The sequence below is a fragment of the Lissotriton helveticus genome, chromosome 7 (genome assembly GCF_964261635.1).
Source record: "Lissotriton helveticus chromosome 7, aLisHel1.1, whole genome shotgun sequence".
Taxonomy (NCBI): Eukaryota; Metazoa; Chordata; class Amphibia; order Caudata; family Salamandridae; genus Lissotriton; species Lissotriton helveticus.
The window spans coordinates 1,561,414,211-1,561,433,197 of record NC_136068.1 but is presented as its reverse complement, the minus strand read 5'-3'; the positions used below and the strand labels follow the sequence as shown (position 1 = coordinate 1,561,433,197).

General features: G+C 41.4%; 1 protein-coding gene across 1 annotated transcript in view; it reads left to right on the top strand.

The window, feature by feature from the left end:
- LOC144770500 (transmembrane channel-like protein 7) overlaps positions 1-18,987 on the top strand; it is a 345,542-nt gene that overhangs the window by 139,453 nt on the left and 187,102 nt on the right. Inside the window, exon 6 of the mRNA XM_078655055.1 lies at positions 1,128-1,273. Coding sequence (XP_078511181.1) covers positions 1,128-1,273 — 146 coding nt within the window. The remainder of the gene's footprint in view (positions 1-1,127; positions 1,274-18,987) is intronic.

Here is an 18,987-nt window from a genome sequence, read left to right as displayed (position 1 = left end):
TATTATATAGAAATGTCAGAACTACAAAAACTGATCTTTTGGCTGGTTAGAGGGAAAGGTGAAGGTTCCCCCAAAAAGCCTTGTCCATAATACATATTCATCATACCACTAGAACTTCTTTAAAAGCTTAAGGGCAGTTTATATGTTGTCTCGTTCATTGAACTGGTTTGGATAATGCAAGATCCAGGGCAGTTTGAAGATATGTTGCCTTGCAATCATCTAGATCGTCACTTATTTTAGACAGTTACACGTTTTGAAGGCATGCAATTTAGAAGCAGTCTCTGCCGCCTGTTAGTCCCCCTCAAGACATCTGCTTCTAACAGTAGCTGATGCTGACCTTTCTTTGGTTTGGGACAGACTGTACTCCATCATGCCAAAAAAAAGACATTTACATAAGTCTATGGCGAAAGGAGCTGGTAAACATGTTGTATGGAAATATCAATGTTATGGATGATGGATTTGTCTTCACAGCCTGCATCTGATGAGTGTGATACATGCAATGAGTTTACCCCAAATGCTTTAAAATGTAATCAATGAAAAATGGATGTTTGTAAGCATCTCTGCAGGGATGTTTAGGGGGACAGGCCCCATAGCGGAGGGGCAGGGGGCATGGGGTCTCCCAAAGTCACTTCCTGGCAGCCTTTCCACGTCAATAAGGCCAACATGGAAAGGCTGTCGGAAACCGATATCGTAATCCCGATGGCGGAGCTGAGGCTGGCTCTGATATCAGTCAAAGTATTACAGTTCCGCTCATGTTCCAACAGGCTCTATTAGCCTGTCAGAAGAGGAGCGGAATCCCCCGAAGGTTTCCCTCCGAGCACCGTCATCATAATACGGCAGTCGGTGGGAAACCCTGGATGTCGGACGGAAAGCATCCGACAGACTGCTGGATGGCTTTACGCCTAACATCCAAATCGGGCCCTTAGTGTCAGCCAAAGCAAACTTAAGATATGTTGGATCCAGCGTTGTGATTGGACTCTGAGAATAATGCTTATGTACATTTTGAAGACATTATCTCTCTCTCTCTGTCATGCACACTTTCTCTCTCACCCTCGCTGTCTAAAACACAAACACAGTTATATATTAATCAGGCCCTCTTGATGTTCCCATAATTCTCTCTTTTGCAGGGCTTCATGGAGCTCACATACATGTTTTATGGGTTCTATAAAAACACAGCTGTGAAACTGATGGACTTTTCCTACAACATCCCTCTGGCATATCTCATTACCACACTCTTCTATTTCCTCCTGAGTCTGGCATGGATTGTGGCCAGGTAAGAAGATCCTCAAACATCTAATGCTGAGTTGGACCTGCATGGTGGGTGCTAGCGGGGTGGGTAGTATCTTGAAGATGTATTTGGTCGAGGAAAGATCAATATGTATGAGCGTCAACGGGGGATCAATGATTTTGGCAATGTTTTTCTTTTAAACTGTTCAGACTCTCACCACGTCAATTCTGATGCTCTTCATCATCGAGTTAAGCCTTCCATTTTACCCCAACAAATTAAGGCATGAAAGCACATAATCTTGTCATAACCAGCACGATCCAGGTGATAATGTTCTTCCTGGTAGAGTCTATAAAAATCATTTTGGGGGCATTAAATAATGGCCTCGGTAAGAATTGTTCAATACAGAAGCATATTATAACATCACAGTAGTTTTCTTTTCAAGGAATTTACTAAACTCTGCCAGCCACTGAACAATAGCGTGAGGATGTTTGCACACAATGCTTTTGCAGACAAGTTTGAGAAAGCAATAATTTAGCATGTGGTATGTATAAAGCTTTCTTTGCAGAAACCATAACTAAGTTGCTCAGAAAGAATCTTGCGATCTGAGGCTGCCAACAACACTTTCGCAGCAAGGTCTCACTCACTTCACCAGCAAAAACATAACTTTATGCCGTCCATAGCACGAAAACGGCCTTATTAGGAAGTGTGACATTGGTATTTTCATCCATCCCACCACAATCCATGAGGATCTCCCTCTCCACTAAAATCCATAAAAGGTATTGAAGTGCCTGATATTTGAACGTTATTCTGACTCTGAAAGGCCCTGGGTTCGTAAGGAAATAAACTAAACCCATTCTCCCCAAGGATCACCAATGATTGTCATTGTCTATGATAAAGTTACAATCTTTGCTTTTATTGGAAAACCGGAAATAGTATAAAATCCTCTATATCACTGGAGAACGTGAAATATGAAAAATGTTTCTTGGTTCCTAGTGAAATGTGTATTTCAACATCAAAATAACAGCCCTCAAACATTTCTGTAGAGCGTTACCACTTTCTAAACTACTAGGATTATGTGCCAGGGAGGACCAAATTATGTTTATATAAATTATGCTGCAAAATGCAAATTATGCAGCACACTCTGGCCGTATCTTAAACAATCATTTTAGCTAGAAACAGATTTAGTGACATCTGCAAATTATACAAATTATGCCTCAAATGCAATGAATCTCATAATTATGTATTAAACACTCACCCACAGAATCACAACATATTAATGTATAAATTAAAGGTAAACAAAACCTAAACATTCTAATTCCTATCAGTGCACATTGTTAGCTGTGAATTAAACAGATTCCTAAAACTATTCTCCCAGATAAACATGTAATAAAAAATACATGAAGGGTAACGTGTAATATGGCCCACTAGTGCCATCTTGAGGTTAAGGTGACATTTACAGACCTATTAACCTTCAGCCTCATGATCTCACCTGAACCCCAAAATGGAAATGTTGTCCTATAAAACAGGGTCACCACAATTTCATTTTGAAGCATGGGCTAAATAGACAATTGACCAGGGCTCTTATCTTCCAAGAGGACCCCTGAAAAGGTGACATTTCTATCTATTTGACCTCTGTATATCACGCCTATTTCTCTATCTAAACATCTCTCCCTCTCTCTGCATACCTTTACCTCTGACTCTTTGCCCAGTGTCATCACAAGGATTTAGGGGACCCTGACAAGACAGATTTCAACTGTTTTTGTATGACCATATTTCTGAAAGTTTTGCAGTATCTTTTGGAATCACGTGGACTTGAATTTCTGGCAGTGGTCAATAAAATTCAAAGTTCCCCTGAACAAGTATGCTTTGTTCAGGCCACCAAAAACTGTCTTTCGGAGTAATACTCAGCCATTATTTAGGTGCCAAAATTGTATCCTAGTGGTTGCAATGAACAGCTGCACCCTGGTTGCTGTGCATACCTATTAATCTATTGACTCAAAAATGAGAGAAAAGTCAGATGCTTGAATAGAGATGGACGAGCCCGCAAATTAATAGGGAGAGCCTAGCCACAGGCAAGCCTAGGTGTTGCTGGTCTCTATCAGCCCTTGTACGAGCTGAGCCCTGAAAGTATTTAGCATTTAATCCATACAAAAAACATTTTGTATAAATGTGATAAAGTTTCTTTAAAATGTAAAAAAGTTTTTGCGGAAGCGTTTTACTTTAGTAGGGCTGATTATATCACTGCATTGAGAGACATTTATTGAAAGAGATAGTTTTTAAGTCTTGCTAGACAGCACTTGCGCTGTCTCTTCAAGACATCTTGTATATACTTTGTGGACTTCAGCCCACCCATGGACTTACTGTTTTCTGGCTCCTTTCTCGTTCCCCAATTCTTTCTCCCCATTTCTCTTTGGCATGCGTGTCCCATGCCTCTTCCTGTGTTTACTTTGCAAACAAATGATGGACAGAATGCTGAATTAATCAAACATCCCAAGTCACAGAGCTGGGTTAAATCCATCATTATTTTGCTCGCTATGCTATTCTAGCTTGGACCCAGCCATATGCAGATCAGTCTTGACCCTGCTCCCCAGGGCAATAATCCAGACTGAACTGGCAGGTCAGGTACCAGAAACAGGCCTCCTTGGTCTGGTTTCGGGTTATCACCCCTCTTTAGCCAGACTAGCTTGAAACTCGTGTCCTAAGGTAACTATAACTTGCACTCTGCCACGCACAGTTGTATCATCAATAATTTCACTGCAAATGTTGCAGTGATATTGTCAATTATATCAAAGAAGATGTCATGGTGATGTAATATGTGTGATAATTGGCAGTGCATGGTGAGGGCACGAGTTATAGTTACCTTAGGGCACAATTTATAGTTACTTGAGATAACTATAACTATAACTGCTGAATTTCTATGGTTTTGTGTGTGTAAAATCTGAATCTAACTATAGCTTCCCTGAAACCTTTGGATTCTTCAGTGAATGTATACAGTCTTTTAATGCTATTGCCTAACTATAACGTCCCTGTAAACCTAGGTTTTTGTGTGAATTTCACCATTTAAAAAAATATAATTTGTACTAGGATTTGCCCATAAGTTCAATTTACTAATATACATTTTCACAAGTTTATAAATACATTTTATACACACATTCATTCTTATTACATATTTTAAAACTGGAGGCAGTGTTCCCGAATACCTCTCCTGTGGAGAAGCACAAGTTTCTTACTATTAGTTTGCAGAAAGACCTAGTGCCAGACGTAAAGGACTGTACCACTTGGGGTGTGATTTTTGCGGCAGTCTATACAAGGTGCTTCAGCACCCTGTCAATGGCTGTTCTGCCCTCCCTCATTAAGCGTGTTCAGGATGAACATGGACCGGAGGCGGCTGTAGAGTTGTGCATGCGACTCATTGGAGCGTTTGACATGGTTCGCGATCTCGTCCTTGCTAATGTCAAGGAAGATGCGGTAATTTTCCAGGTGTATAATGCTTTGCATGATATTCCAGAGGCCTAGAAACCCCGTCAGTTACCAGGAATTATTACGGAGGCTTATAAGACCGTTGGCCGTAATAGTTTGGGTGTTAAGCCTTTTGCTAAAAAACCAACATAGCAGCAAACTCAGCAGGCGTCAACTGATAAAGATGACCGCCAGAAAGTTCGGAAACAAAATTGGAGTCAGAACAAAAAACAGGGGAAACAGCAACAGAAACAGGGGTCCCGTCCTGCTTCACCTACACCTGCCTCTACTGAGCGTACATATTAGGTGCGTGACCTCGCTAAGATTAAGCCTCCTGATACATTTCAGGTCCTTGAACAACGTTCTCCTCGCTCTTTGCAGGAGACATCGGTAATACCCACCGGTGGAGGAGGCGGCGGCAGAGGACAAGGTGCCCAACAGAGCCGTGAGCAGCCACGAAAGGCTGACGGAAAAGGCAAGCAGGACGAGTCACCGCGTCAAAGGCCCCAGTTTCAGAAGAAGAAAGTTGTTGCGGTAACAGCGAGATATGCCACAGATAGTGAGAACGCAGCTTTGGAATCTGACGTGGGTGCTGACGCTGCCAGACAGTGCGACGGAGATTACCATCATTCGAGAGGCGTTGCGTCCACTACTGAAGGTGACAGCGACTGACACCTTCGTTGTAGTTGAGGCAGCTGACACTAGAGTGGCTCCCCCTGAAAGCCTTAATGAAATTGTCTTCATAGTTGAAGGTGACATAGCATGTACAATAAAAGGGGTATTTTGGGAAAGTCTAACTACTACCTATGACACTTTGTTGGCTGAGGTCGACTGGCCCCCACCCTTTGTCTTAGCTGCTCCGCAAAGGGAGGAGGTGGCCCTCCTTGCTTTCGCACACACTGTGCCGAAGGATTAGGCTCTGCATTTTGCAGAAGATTGGGCTAAGGCGCTTGCGCCGACATTGTACCGTACTCACTGTGGGTGGGACACATTTTCCCCTTGGCATGAGATTCCTTTGCGGTCAATGCCACAGCCTCAACCCCAGTACCACATGCGGCGAGAAGCAAAAGCTTCCGTTGCGGAAATCCTTGATCAATTGGAATATCAAGGTGAATTTGAAACGTCTGTGTCTCCAATAAATAACCCTTTTTTTACTGTGACCAAGCCTGAGGGCTCGTACCATTTGGTATTGAATTACCGCCACTTAAACTCACATTGTTGTACGTGCGCGGTGCAGAATACTCACAGTTCTGCTCTTGTGGAAAGTCTCATGCGTAAAAGGTTTAAAACCACACTTTACATATCCAATGTTTTTTTGCCCACAATCTATCCCCTCTTAGTAGACAATGGACAGCTTTTACCAGTGGTGGCAAACAACGCCAATTTCGCTGTTTGGCTATGGGCTACAAGAATAGTCCAGGCGTCTTTGCCGCCCGCATTGTCTCTCTCTTGGAGATACTCGACGCAGATGCATGTTCGTATGTGGATGACATCTATCTCACAGACGATGAATTATGGCCGCATCTGTGCCATGTAGACCGCATAATTTGCCGTTTTGCGGATTATGGCTATATTTAACTTTTCGAAATCACACATTGTAGAGTACACAGTGTTGTTCCTGGGCTACAAGCTCAACAATGAAGGTTGAGGTTTAGCTCCTCACTTCCTGGAGAAATGCACACTTTTGCGAGCTCCCACAACACTGAAAAAACTGCAATCTTTACTGGGCTTTTTGAATTTCGGGCGTACCTACATTCCCGAATATGCCCAGCGTATCAAGCCTCTTTACGTGTTGATACAACCTTCTTTTTCCAAATTGTGCTGGCTGCTTGAACATTCATGCAAAGGATGTGGACAGCGGTCTACATGCAGTGTGCACTGTTCCGAGAAAAATTATTTTCAATAATAGAATTCAAAAACTTAAAAATGAATACACAAACTCATCTCTATACATTCATATTATTTTTTTTGTATTTTTCAAAAGTGAAAACCTTATTCAATTTTCATGTTCTTATTCTTGTTATACAATGTATAATAACATTACAGTTTTACCCTTAAGTAATTTGTGTATCTCTATACATTCATCATCATGACGAGATACTATTAACAATAATCCTTTTCCTATATCCATAAATCATAACACACGTCACTTGGATCAACAAACTGTGGCGATGCGCCACCCAATGCATCTCGGGCATTTAGATTCCCTTCATCAGGGCAAAATCCTGTGTTCAAGAGATCCAAAATGTTGACTATAAGGGATTCCTGTCTTTAATAACGATTGGTCGTCTACCGTTATTTCTCTGTCATCACACTCAATAGAGGCATCAAGGTTCAATCAATGTATGCCTGTTCTTCAATACAGTAGCAGGATCAGTTTCAGGTTGAACAACTCCTACACGCAACTCTAGTTATCTGTATAACGTCAAGGTTCCCTGCTGCTGAGCACTTGTCTGTGCGGACTTCTTCGTAGTTATACTCTGATTCTCTGAGTAACTTCGAGGTTCCGTGCTACTGAAAACTGTTCTGTGCAGGTTTCTTCGAGATTTTACTATATCCAGCCCTTTCAATCGTATACACATCCACGCTGCCTCTGCTACCATATTCCGACTATTACCTATGCTTGAACATTCAGCCATCTTGCAATCTTTGCAGGCTGATCTTCTAGAATGTAAATTCTTGTCGACTCGTGATAACCACACCAACCTGGTGATAAGAATCATGCCTGGGGTGGTGGGTTTCACATACCTCACTTTTAATGAAGGTAACACAGTCCCTATCACTTACAAGTCACACTTGTACACTTTGGCTGAGTTGCGGTTTTCCACTGTGGAAAAAGTTTTGACAGCAGTGCAGATGGCGATTCCTAAGGAACGTGCATTGTTGCAGGGAAAATGCATTTTGGTTGTTACTCTGTATCCTGCCTTGGAGGCATTGACGAAAGCTAGTGTACCAAATTCCAAAGCTTTGCACCCTCGGTGGATACAATGGTGCACGTCCTTGACGTCCCCGGATGTCACGTTAATTTTTGATTCCTCTTTGCAGACTTAAGAGTTCTTGCAGTATGAATTTGTTCATCCTGCTCTTTTGACTATGCGCCCGCTTGAGAATTTTCGTTGTATCATTTACACTGACGGAAGCACGCAAGCGGCTACGGGTTCAAAGCACGCATATTCTTCGGCCTGCGCAAGTGTGGTTGGTACTATGGTGGATGGTGAATTCAAGTCTGATGTCGTGCATACACAGACATTAGGGGACTGTACCACCCAGTTGGCAGAACTTCGTACTCTGATGCTTGCATTAGAGTACGCCGATCCCAGTGTGACTACTCTTATTGTAAGGGACTCTTACTACTGTGTTCAATCATACAATGACAATCTCCCCTTTTGGACTCAAAATGATTATCGTGACTCCAAGGGTCGCACAATAAAACATAAAATGATCTGGGTTCGAGTGGCAGAGCTTAAAGAACGGCTCCCACTTGTCTTTGTAATTTATACTCTGGTTCACCAGCGTGTTGGAGTTCATGATGTTGGCAACTGTCTCGTGGATGAAGCTGCGAAGACAGCAGTTGCAACATATGCCGTAGCAGCGGTTACACGTTCCAAAAGTAAGATTGATTAGGACATCTTGGCAGCTATTGCCCCAACAGACAAGGGAGGTAATTACACTAGAGGTTTCCCTTCTAAATACTCTTATCATTTAAGTCCTGATAAAGTTCCTTATGTGAGAATTAACGACGTTGGTGACAGGCTGATTCCCAACACGGACCGCAGGCAGACTTTGATTACAGCAGCCCACGCTGGGATGGTCTCATCGCATGCCGGCGTGTGAGCTACTGTATCTCTTCTCCAGCAACGGTATTGGTGGCGGGGTTTGTACAAACAAATGCTTGATTATGTCCTTCAATGTGACATTTGTCAGCAAATTAAACCTGCTACTGCTGCACGCCTGCCCCAAACTCAGTTGTACATATCTAATAAACCGCTTGTGTGTGTTTATTTAGATCACTGTGGTCCTTTCTCATCAGATACTGCGTATAAGTACATCTTAGTAGCAGTTGACTCTTGCATGCGCTTTGTGTGGTTGTCGCCTCAAAGGAGTGCTGATTCCAGAACAGTCATAAGGGATTTGCCTGTCTTTGTGGGAATTTTTGCGTGTGGCACCTTCCATTCGCATTCCATTCCAGCCTCTAAGGCTTACAAGGATGCCATGAGTTCTTTGGGGGTCCAAGTCAAATTTTCATCTCCATGCAGGCCTGGGGGGGTGCACAGACATAATATCGACTCCAAAATATCGTTTGGAGAAAATATCGACAGGACAGAATATAGACAGCCAAAATATCGTTTTTAAGGTAAGTGAAGTAATATCGTTTTTAAGGTAAGTGAAGTAATATCGTTTTTATTTTTAGGGTTCAGGGTCAGTTTTGGGTTTTTGGGTAAAGGGGTATTTTTAGGGTTCAGGGTCAGTTTTGGGTTTTTGGGTAAAGGGGTATTTTTAGGGTTCAGGGTCAGTTTTCAGTTTTTGGGCAAAGGGGTATTTTTAGGGTTCAGGGTCAGTTTTCAGTTTTTGGGCAAAGGGGTATTTTTAGTGTTCAGGGTCAGTTTTCAGTTTTTGGGTAAAGGGGTATTTTTAGGGTTCAGTGTCAGTTTTCAGTTTTTGGGTAAAGGGGTATTTTTAGGGTTCAGGGTCAGTTTTCAGTTTTTGGGTATTATTTTATTATATTTTATTACTATATATATATGTTTAATAAATATGAAATAAAAAAATATTTATTTAACTTTCATTGATTATTTAATTATTATAAGTTAATTTAAGTAATTTTAAGTATATTTTAGTAATTAATTATTAATTTTAATTTAACACTGTTTTTAGTAAATACGATATTTTTTACAACTATATTTTTGTAAACGATATTTTTAACTCGATATTTTTGTACTTACCTGTTTGTAGATAGAAACTCGATATTTTGACTGTCGATATTTTCTCAATGATATTTTTGATGGTCGATATTCTGTCCGTCGATATTCTTTCAGTGATCCGCCTGGGGGTAATAGTGTTGTGGAGCGGATGAACCGTGACTTAAAGCAATCTTTGACAACAAAGGTATTAGGTGCTGGCAGAGACTGGCTAACCCTCCTCAATAGCGTACACCATGCACTAAATAATCTCCCTATAAGGTCTCTGGGTCTTTGGCATCAAAATGTTTGTCCCGGACCTTGATGGTTTAGACATGGCGACGGCCGCCGCATCCTTTTACGTAGATGAACATTCTAATGTTTTGCAGAACCTACAAAAGACCAGAGACAGTCTTGCAAAGGAACACTTGCCCTCCACATCTGATGCTGCGTTGCAGATTCCGGCTGGCTACCCCACGTTGGAGAACTGGTCAGAGAGAAGATCGACAAAAAGAAGGTCCTTCCTATCGAGCTCCAGTTGCCATGCTTGGCGTGCAGGGTACAAGAACAGTCATTTTACCTCCTCTTCCTGGGTGAAAGAGGAACAGGTACAGCTCCATTGACAATGTCAAACTACACAGGGTGGCCGATTCTTCATAGTAGTTTTTCATTTTATAAATGGACACTACGTTCAAGAAAGAACTTCAATTAAATTAATTGATGGAACTTTGGCCCCACACTCCTCTTCACACATCATGATGAGGGACCAGACATTTGTGAATAAAACTGCTTGGCCCGTTTTAGATGGGATAGTATGGGATGCTGTAAAGTTCCAGATTCATGGGCCCACAGAGGTTATTAATGTTCCCAATGTACTCCGTGTTTCTATGGGGGATGTCGTTAAACAAATTATGATTGGGACGTCCTGGCGGTAGAGGCTCTATTTTCTAATTTGAAATATTATGCTGCCTTTGATGCTGAAAATTTGTATCTAGATTCTGTTAATTATGGTGATTTGTATTGGAAATCACTTTCTGCATAAAGCTAACACGTTTAGAAATGTGGTAAACTACACACAGTGGGAACATTGTCCCACACCTATAGAAGGCAGCTCAAAGACTCTTTTGAAAAAGTTTTCTTATTCTACTGGTTTTGATCAATCAAACCCTGATGTATTTTATTTTAGGATGACTGAGAAATCCTCTTCCAAGGTTAAACTAACCCACACAAAATTACTGTATTCGAAGTCCCTTATTGACCAGTTGGCTGTTGGGGGCTATGAACTGTGGAAAGACACCATTGATCTTAAATCTGTTTGGGGTTCTAAAAGTTGGCAAGTCAAGGCACTGAAGCTTTGTATTGTGGATGTCTCAACCCAAACCATATGTTGTTTCTGAATGCCACTATTTCACAAACCGCCTGCTTTGGATTTGCTACTTCTAAAAAAATTAAATGCTCCTTCATTTCCTGATTTGGGTACATTTCCCGATTGGAATAATTTCACCAGAACTTCCCTAAGTGAATTACAAGCCCTGTTGAGAAATTCCTCTTTTAATGTTTCCAGCATTAATCCCGAAGGCTGGTTGCTAAGGCAAAAAAGTGCAGATTCCTGCCAGCACCGTTTTCTGGGTCTGACCCCTGACTATACAGAGGTTAGAGTAGATCCCCGTTTTCAAAGTCATCATTCAGTCACCACCTATTCTGTAGGTAAATTATGTCAGAGTTGGCTCAGACACTAGACCTTAGCATCAGTTAAGTTGCATTTGTTCAAACTGACTGACTGTTAAGTGAAGAAATTCAGGGAAACCAGAAAGCTTTAGTAGACGAAGTTTATTGCCAAAATACTCCACCCAGCACATGAAGCATCCGTCCAGTAGAAAGCCCAACGGTGACTCCTTACACGTTAGAACTCTTCACAGAACGAACCCTCCATGCGTGAGCCTACACATTTGAACCATAACATAAGATGAAATACAAAGCGTGGGAAATAAGAACATAGAATAGACATCGCGCAGTGTACCGTGCGATGTACACTAAACACTTACCACTACACCACCTTCCCCCTTACAACAGCAAAATAAAAACAAAAGGAAGAAGAAGGAACATTTATATCTTAAAATCTGACAAAACCATCAAACCTTTTAGGGACTCTAATAGTCCTGCCACGGGAAGAACACGTAGAAACATTTTGAACAACATTTTGAACATTTGAATAACTGTGTGATGCAACAGCTGGAATGGACCCAGTACTCCTATTAAGAACATCCAGCCAATAACTCCAATCCAAATCCTCTTTAGGTTCACAACGTCTATTTTGCTTAATTTCCACCTGACGATGAGAAACTTTTACCAGCTGACGTTTGCTCCACCAACCCTTCCTATCAACAAATGCAGTCCCCTACTGACTTTAAGGACTTGAACTGGCTCAAGAAACTTTGATTCTCTTTTTTTGACTCTATCTGTTTTTTTAATTAAAACCCAGACCCCAACTAAAATATCCACTTTAACAGCATTAACTTTCTTATCAAAATTCTTTTTCATTTGATTCTGATTATCATCTACTTTTTTCCGAATAGCACCCAGATCAATCTTCCTCTCACCAGACATATGCTGAAGCCAATAAGGAAACAAAACAGAATGAGCCTCCCTGCTCCTTAATAAAGTAAACAGAGGCACTCCCGTGGTACAGCTGGGCGAAGTGTTGTAATGCCACACTTTTTGCTTAATGAATTCTACCACATTAAGATTGCATGATAATGCAGTTTGAACCCCTTCTTTGATCTCTTTATTCCCTCTCTCCACCAAGCCATTCGATGAAGGTGAGTACAAAAACTTTTAACTGTTTAATGTCCAATTCCCCTAGAAACCTGCACATTTTTTCAGATATGAAATGCGTACCATTACCAGTAACGATTACTTTAGGAGCGCCTTCCACACTAAAAATTTTCCTTAAGAAAAAGATTGTGGAATCAGAATCAGGGGTTTTAACAAACTCATCCATTTTGAATAATAGTCAAACAATAAAATCACGTCTTTTTTTTCTGGATTCAAAACGGAATATGGACCAGAAAAATCTAGCCCGACTTTCTCCCACAAAGTATGTGGAAACTCAGTTGGATGTAGGGGAACTTTCAAAGTTTGCCAGAGCTTATCCGATAAAAGACACTCAGGACAAGCATCGACCAACTTCCTAACCTGATCATCCAAAGAGGGCCACCAGTAGTGCTGCCTTATCCTCATGACAGTCTTAGTAACCCCTAAATGACCCTGATGAGCTTCATTAATAATTGAAGAACGTAGCCTGAAAGGAGGAATAAATTTGTCTCCTCTTCGAACAATTCCATTCTCAACTGAAAGTTCCGTCAGAAACTTGGGCAAACCTGCGCAAATCGCCTTCTAAACACCTAGGTTCAGGCCAACGATGTGAGGAATAAGCAATGACTTTCTGTAGAATTACATCATCAGACCTCTAATCTTTTTCAGATAGAACTGAACTCATTTCACAGACTGCATCCACCCCCCTAACACATTCAATATTCTCAGCTGAAACATCCTCATCATCATCTTTACCCTTGGACAGTCTTGAAAGGCAGTCAGCCAGGAAATTCTTCCCCCCCTTGAATGTGTTTCACCTCAAAATGAAACTCTTGCAACTTGGAAACAAGTATCATCAACCTTGTAGACATACAAGAAGAACCTACCTTGTTGAAAATATAAATTAGAGGCTTATGGTCGGTAACCAATTCGAACTTCCGACCCCAAATATACATTCTGAACTTTTGTACCGCCCAGACGCATGCTAATGCTTCCCTTTCGATAGTACTGTACTTTTCTTCGAAAGGCTGGAGGGACCTAGAAGCGAATGCAAGAGTTTGTTCCTGACCCTTCACTCTTTGAGTAAGTACAGCTCCAAGTCCAGACAGACTGTTATAATCGAAGTACAATCTTCTCTAAAAACATGAAGAGCTTGGGCGGACACAATCATCTTTTTTACCTCATTGAAAACTTTATCGAGTTCAGAGGACCAAACAAAACTGCTGCCTTTCCTTAATAACATGCGCAAAGGTTCAACCAATTTGGAATAAGACGGAATAAACCTTGCGTAATACTCTGCCAGCCCGAGGAAGGACCGTAAAGAATCTTTGTCTGTGAGGTGTTTGGCATCTTCAATGGTCCTAATGACCGAAAAATTAGGTTTAATCCCTTGTGGGGAAACCGTGTCCCCCAAATATTCAAGTTCTTTAACTGCGAACTTACATTTGTCACTACGGACGGTCATGTTCTTTGACATCAAAACAGAAAGGACACGCCTCAAAATTATATTATGTTCCTCCAAAGACTTTGCAAAAATTAAAATGTCGTCAAGGTATGCCTGAACGCCCTCAACTTTGTGAAAAAGAGAATCCATAAGTGTTTGAAAAACGCTTTCGGTCGATGCCAAGCCAAACGGAACGCGCAAAAACTTGTAAGTCCCAAAGGGGGTGATGAAAGTAGTTAACTCTTGGGACTCTTTTGATAAAGCAACCTGATGGTATGCTGATTTCAAACCATTTAGAACCACCAAGGTTTGCGAGTAACTCATGAATGTTAGGCAGGGGGTGGCAGTCTATGATATTTTTATTTAAGGCGCGCAAGTCCGCGCAGAGCCTAATCTCGCCTGACTTTTTGCGCGCGACCACGATGGGGGCCACACACTGAGAAGAATCAACAGGTTCTATGATACCCTGATCACATACATTTTTCAAAGAGTCTTTTAATTCACTCCTCACACTCAGAGGGACAGATCGAACTCTATGAGAAACAGGCTGAGCTCCCGGAATTAATCTGATCTTGTGCTCAAAACCTTTTACACTGCCCACAGCGTCACTAAACACTGGCTTGAACTCATGAATAATTTGTTTTAAAGTAAAAGAATCAGACACAGGCATGCCACACTCAATACTAGACACAGGTAGTTTCCCAACCTTGATTGGATTATCGTCCCCAGGGACTAAGTAGAAACCCATGCGATGGGTTGATCAAGTTAACTCCGCCCTTTGCTGTATCGATCATCACTTTAATAGAGGGTGTGGAGCGCTCAATGCTTATTGCGAGGTCAATTACTTCGTTCAAGAAGGATTTTTGCACCCTAAAATCCGTTCCTTAATTTTAAGTGATGCGCAATTGAAAACAAACTGATCCCTGATGTAATTATCGGATAATGGACCAAAGTCGCATGAAGTTGACAACACTCTAAGGGCAGAAATGTACTCTTCAACTTTCTCCTCCTCTTTTTGTTTCCTTACATAAAAGTTATGGTGCTCTAACATAATGTTGGGTTCCTCTGCAAACTGCTTCTTTAAACGAGCAACAGCTTCAAGGTAAATGTTCTATTGGCGATCACCAGCTTGAGAAGTAGAAGGAGGAATGGGAACAACACTATTAAAAATTCTTTGTGCAGCTTGGCCAAGACAACCAAAAAGAATAGCAAATTTCCGTTCAGGTAAAAATGCAGCAGCGTCAATAGCAACAAGATGGTTTTCAAAAGGACCAAACCACTCAGACCATATGATCTCAGGTGTCCCAGGTTTACTTAAAAAAGGAGGTGGTTGAGTAATTTGCTGCAACTGGATACTAGACATCATGTAAAATAAGACCACCGAAAATCCTTTAAATAGTAAATAAGTAAATCCTGAAAACTTACAATTACTGAGAAAATAATGAGAAATACACAACACAAAATTAAGCAAATAGAATAATGAACAATGCTAACTCCATAGGATAAAATTATAAAATAATAATTATAATAATGAACACCCAAACATGCAAATAGTTGATGACAAGTGACACACGGCAGGCTTCAAACTATCAGGTGAGCGAGTGTGTCACTGTGGAGAAATGCAATGAAGGTAAAAGTTGCTAGGATACCAGGCAAGCGTGTGTTTCGCTGAAACAATACGCAGGTTTAAATGATAACAATTGAAAAGCAAGCGTGCGTATCGCTGTAATGATGCGCTGGTAAAATGACATAAATTGCGAGGCAAACGTGTGTATCATTGAAACAATACGCTGTAATATATTACAATCGGATGTGTTTCTCCTTGAACTATTGAGCGTGCGTATCGCTGTAGCAATACACTGGTTAAAACAAATGATTAAGCGTGCGCGTCGCTGTAAGCAATGCGCTGGTGTTGATGAAGAACACTTTCCACAACACGGACTGAAAGAAGTGTCACTCCGATGGGCCAATTACAGTAAGAATGAAGCTGAACAATCAGCGCGAACAAAAGAAAAGGAGATTGGCTCCTAAAATTATCAGAGACGTCACAAGCAGGCGTCACAAGCTGAATTTAAGTACATTACACTGGCCAATTATGAAGAAAGAAAGTCGCAAAGTATCAAATAGGGAAGCCAGAAAAACTGGCTTTTGGATTATCCAATCACGCTTCAGAAATATTTTTCTACGTACCTCGTGAGAGGGAATGGGACTCTTTGAAACAAATCCTACCGGAATATTCTCAATGAAAGGATGAGATCAACCGGATTTATGGAAGGTAGATCCCAACGAAAATCTGAATTTGTAGAAGATGATTATAAATCTTCTGCGTGGGTGTGGGTGGACTTTCCTGATCGTCGCCAAATGTTAAGTGAAAAAATCCAGGGAAACCAGAAAGGTTTAGTAGTCGAAGTTTATTGCCAAAATACTCCACCCAGCACATGAAGCATCCCTCCAGTGGAAAGTCCAACGGTGACTCCTTACATGTTCGAACTCTCCACAGAACGAACCCTCCATGCGTGAGCCTACACATTTGAACCATAACATAAGATGAAATACAAAGCGCGTGAAGTGCGCGAGGAAATAAGAACATAGAATAGACATCGCGCTGTGTATTGCGCGATCTACACTAAACACTTACCACTACACTGACGCTGTTGATTTGAATGATTTTGTGAAAGGTCCTGCAGCAGGCAGATCTAAAAGATGGATATATGCTGCTTTCAACGAGGTTTGGAAACTGTCCCATATTGAAGCTGCTTCTAGGCTAAGAGCAATAGATCAGACCAATTTAGAAAAAGTGCTTGCGGTTGTAGATTTACACATTAGATAATATTGTTTCATCTATTGTTGATATTGTGCAAGAAAACGTTGCAGTTCTGTACCATGGGCAGAATCAACTGCGCTCTGTTATGCAGTTTGCTTGGACTCTTCAAACGTTGAAAAATGGGAAGGTGCCTTGGGATTACATGAACACGACTTTGTTATTTTTGCCTTTTAATTTGACTGTTAAGCAACAATTTATGTCAATGAAGGAGGCCATGTTTTCACTGTTGCATATTGAAAAACTGGAACCGTTACCATTTTCAGTGGCCGAGTCGAATTCTGCAGTTTGGCTCATCCATAGGTTGATAACTCTACCTTTCCCCCTCTTTAAATTTGAGTCATGTATGAAACACTATACCATAGGTCGAATTGAGCATTTAGGTGGTGCTTATCTTCATGAAGTCTGGAATCTCCCATTCACGTATAGGTCCTTAAGGGGAGGAAAGGAAGTTTATTTGAAAGGTGAAGATTGCACATCCACCCCAGATCACTCTTTAGTCTGTAGAAATCTGCAATTGCACGGTTCTTGTAATGTACCAGCACCTAATCTTGTCTGTGTTTTGAAAGGCACTCCCACCCCAGCTATTACACCGAATTTCACGTTGCTTGCAAACGGTAGTTATTTGTTATTTAATAATGAAGATTGCTGTGGTATGCTTGCCGATATTCCTTATATCGTTACAGTTTCCCAGTGTGTAGTTTGCTGTAAGAATGTCTTGTTTCCTCCTCCACATGGGAGGCTCGATGTTTCCATCTGGCCTTCTATCCCGACCTTGAAAGCAGAGCTCAACAAGATGAGTCGAATAAGAGCTCTTTTGTCCCAGAAGGAAGTCCTCCTTATATCTGCGCGTGAGACATTCGTCCTTCACATTGCAAATACTGGTACTGAGGTGAATGCCTTATTAAATACAGACCTGCCCCTGCATTTCAGTGCTTTGATTCACACAATCTTTAATGCCTCGTCGGCAACGGTCCTGGCACACTTTTTTAAAGTAGTAAGTTCTGGCCTTGTGACCTCATTTCAAACTATATTTGGTGTGATCCCTGCATTTTTTCATTCAATTTTTTCGAGTGTCTTCGGCGTTTTCCCGTTAATTCTCGCTTTGGGAGCGGGCATACTGCTGTTAATTTGTTTACTCCAAAATGGATGTATAGTCTGTGCCCTACGACGATCTGCCCCGGCTGCTCCAGCTTCATAACCGGATGCTAGAATACTATGGATTGCTGACTCTGGCGACTCTGAGTGTGGCATATGGTTTATCTTTCCTGTTCTCATACTTCACTTGCATACAGCCTGTTTTCCATTGCCTGGATTGTGGATTTGAATGGGCCCTGGATTTGTGTCTCTGCAACACGGTGTCTCCTGACCTGGATTTTAATCTACTAATGTGTCCCTTAGTTGCTCATGAAATAGATTGTTCTAGTTCCCGGATTATGGCCTGCGCAGCGGCTCATGGGGTTCTAGGCAATTGGAACATATGGAATGCAGCCGATGATTTTCTGGCGTGCAGTTATCTTGAAGTAAGCCTGAGTTGTCCTCTGATCATGCTAGAGGCTTCAGTTATTGAAGAACATGTATGTTCATTTCCATTACTTAATTGGAAGGTTGAAATGTTCATGGATGATTACAACGACTTCCTATTGGAGGCAGTTGAAACGTATGGTGCCTATGCGCTGTTGGATTGAAGTGTGAATTTTTCTACTTCATAGACATGTACTGAACTTGTGAATTTTTTTTTCCTCTAATGCCTTAATGTTTTTCTTGTGCGATCCCCGATCAAGGGAGGGTGTAGTATGGCCTAAAGCCTGCTTTGCGCGCATGTTAAGTTAGCATGGCTTATTAGAAGTTTAACTGTCATTTTACCTTTTGCTGCTTTTGCACACAACACTGCTTAACTGTTTTTGTAAGTTAGCCTTCACGAAGGTCTACACATGAGAAAAGGTTTGTTTTCAACATCTCTAGACGTGCCCCTAGTCTGCACAGTGAGTGCTGAAGCCGTCAAGGTTATCAAAACAAGTTAGCTGTTTTTCGACATGTTTGAGTAACGCTTTCTAGACACAACATTTTGGCAGTTGTGAGCCAAGTAAGATTCTGGCACCTTTATTATTCCATACTTGCCATGATTTCACACAATTTGAAGATTTCCGTTTCCAGGGATGCAGAGAGCCTATGCTGATCCAGATGTAATTTACTCTTACTAAGCGGAAAGGTAATGGGGTCCCCCACACAAGCCTAAGAGACCTTCTATAGTTTATAATACATAGTTCCTATATAGGAAGGGTGTTAAAACTAGGTGCTATAGGACCTGTTTTCACCATCT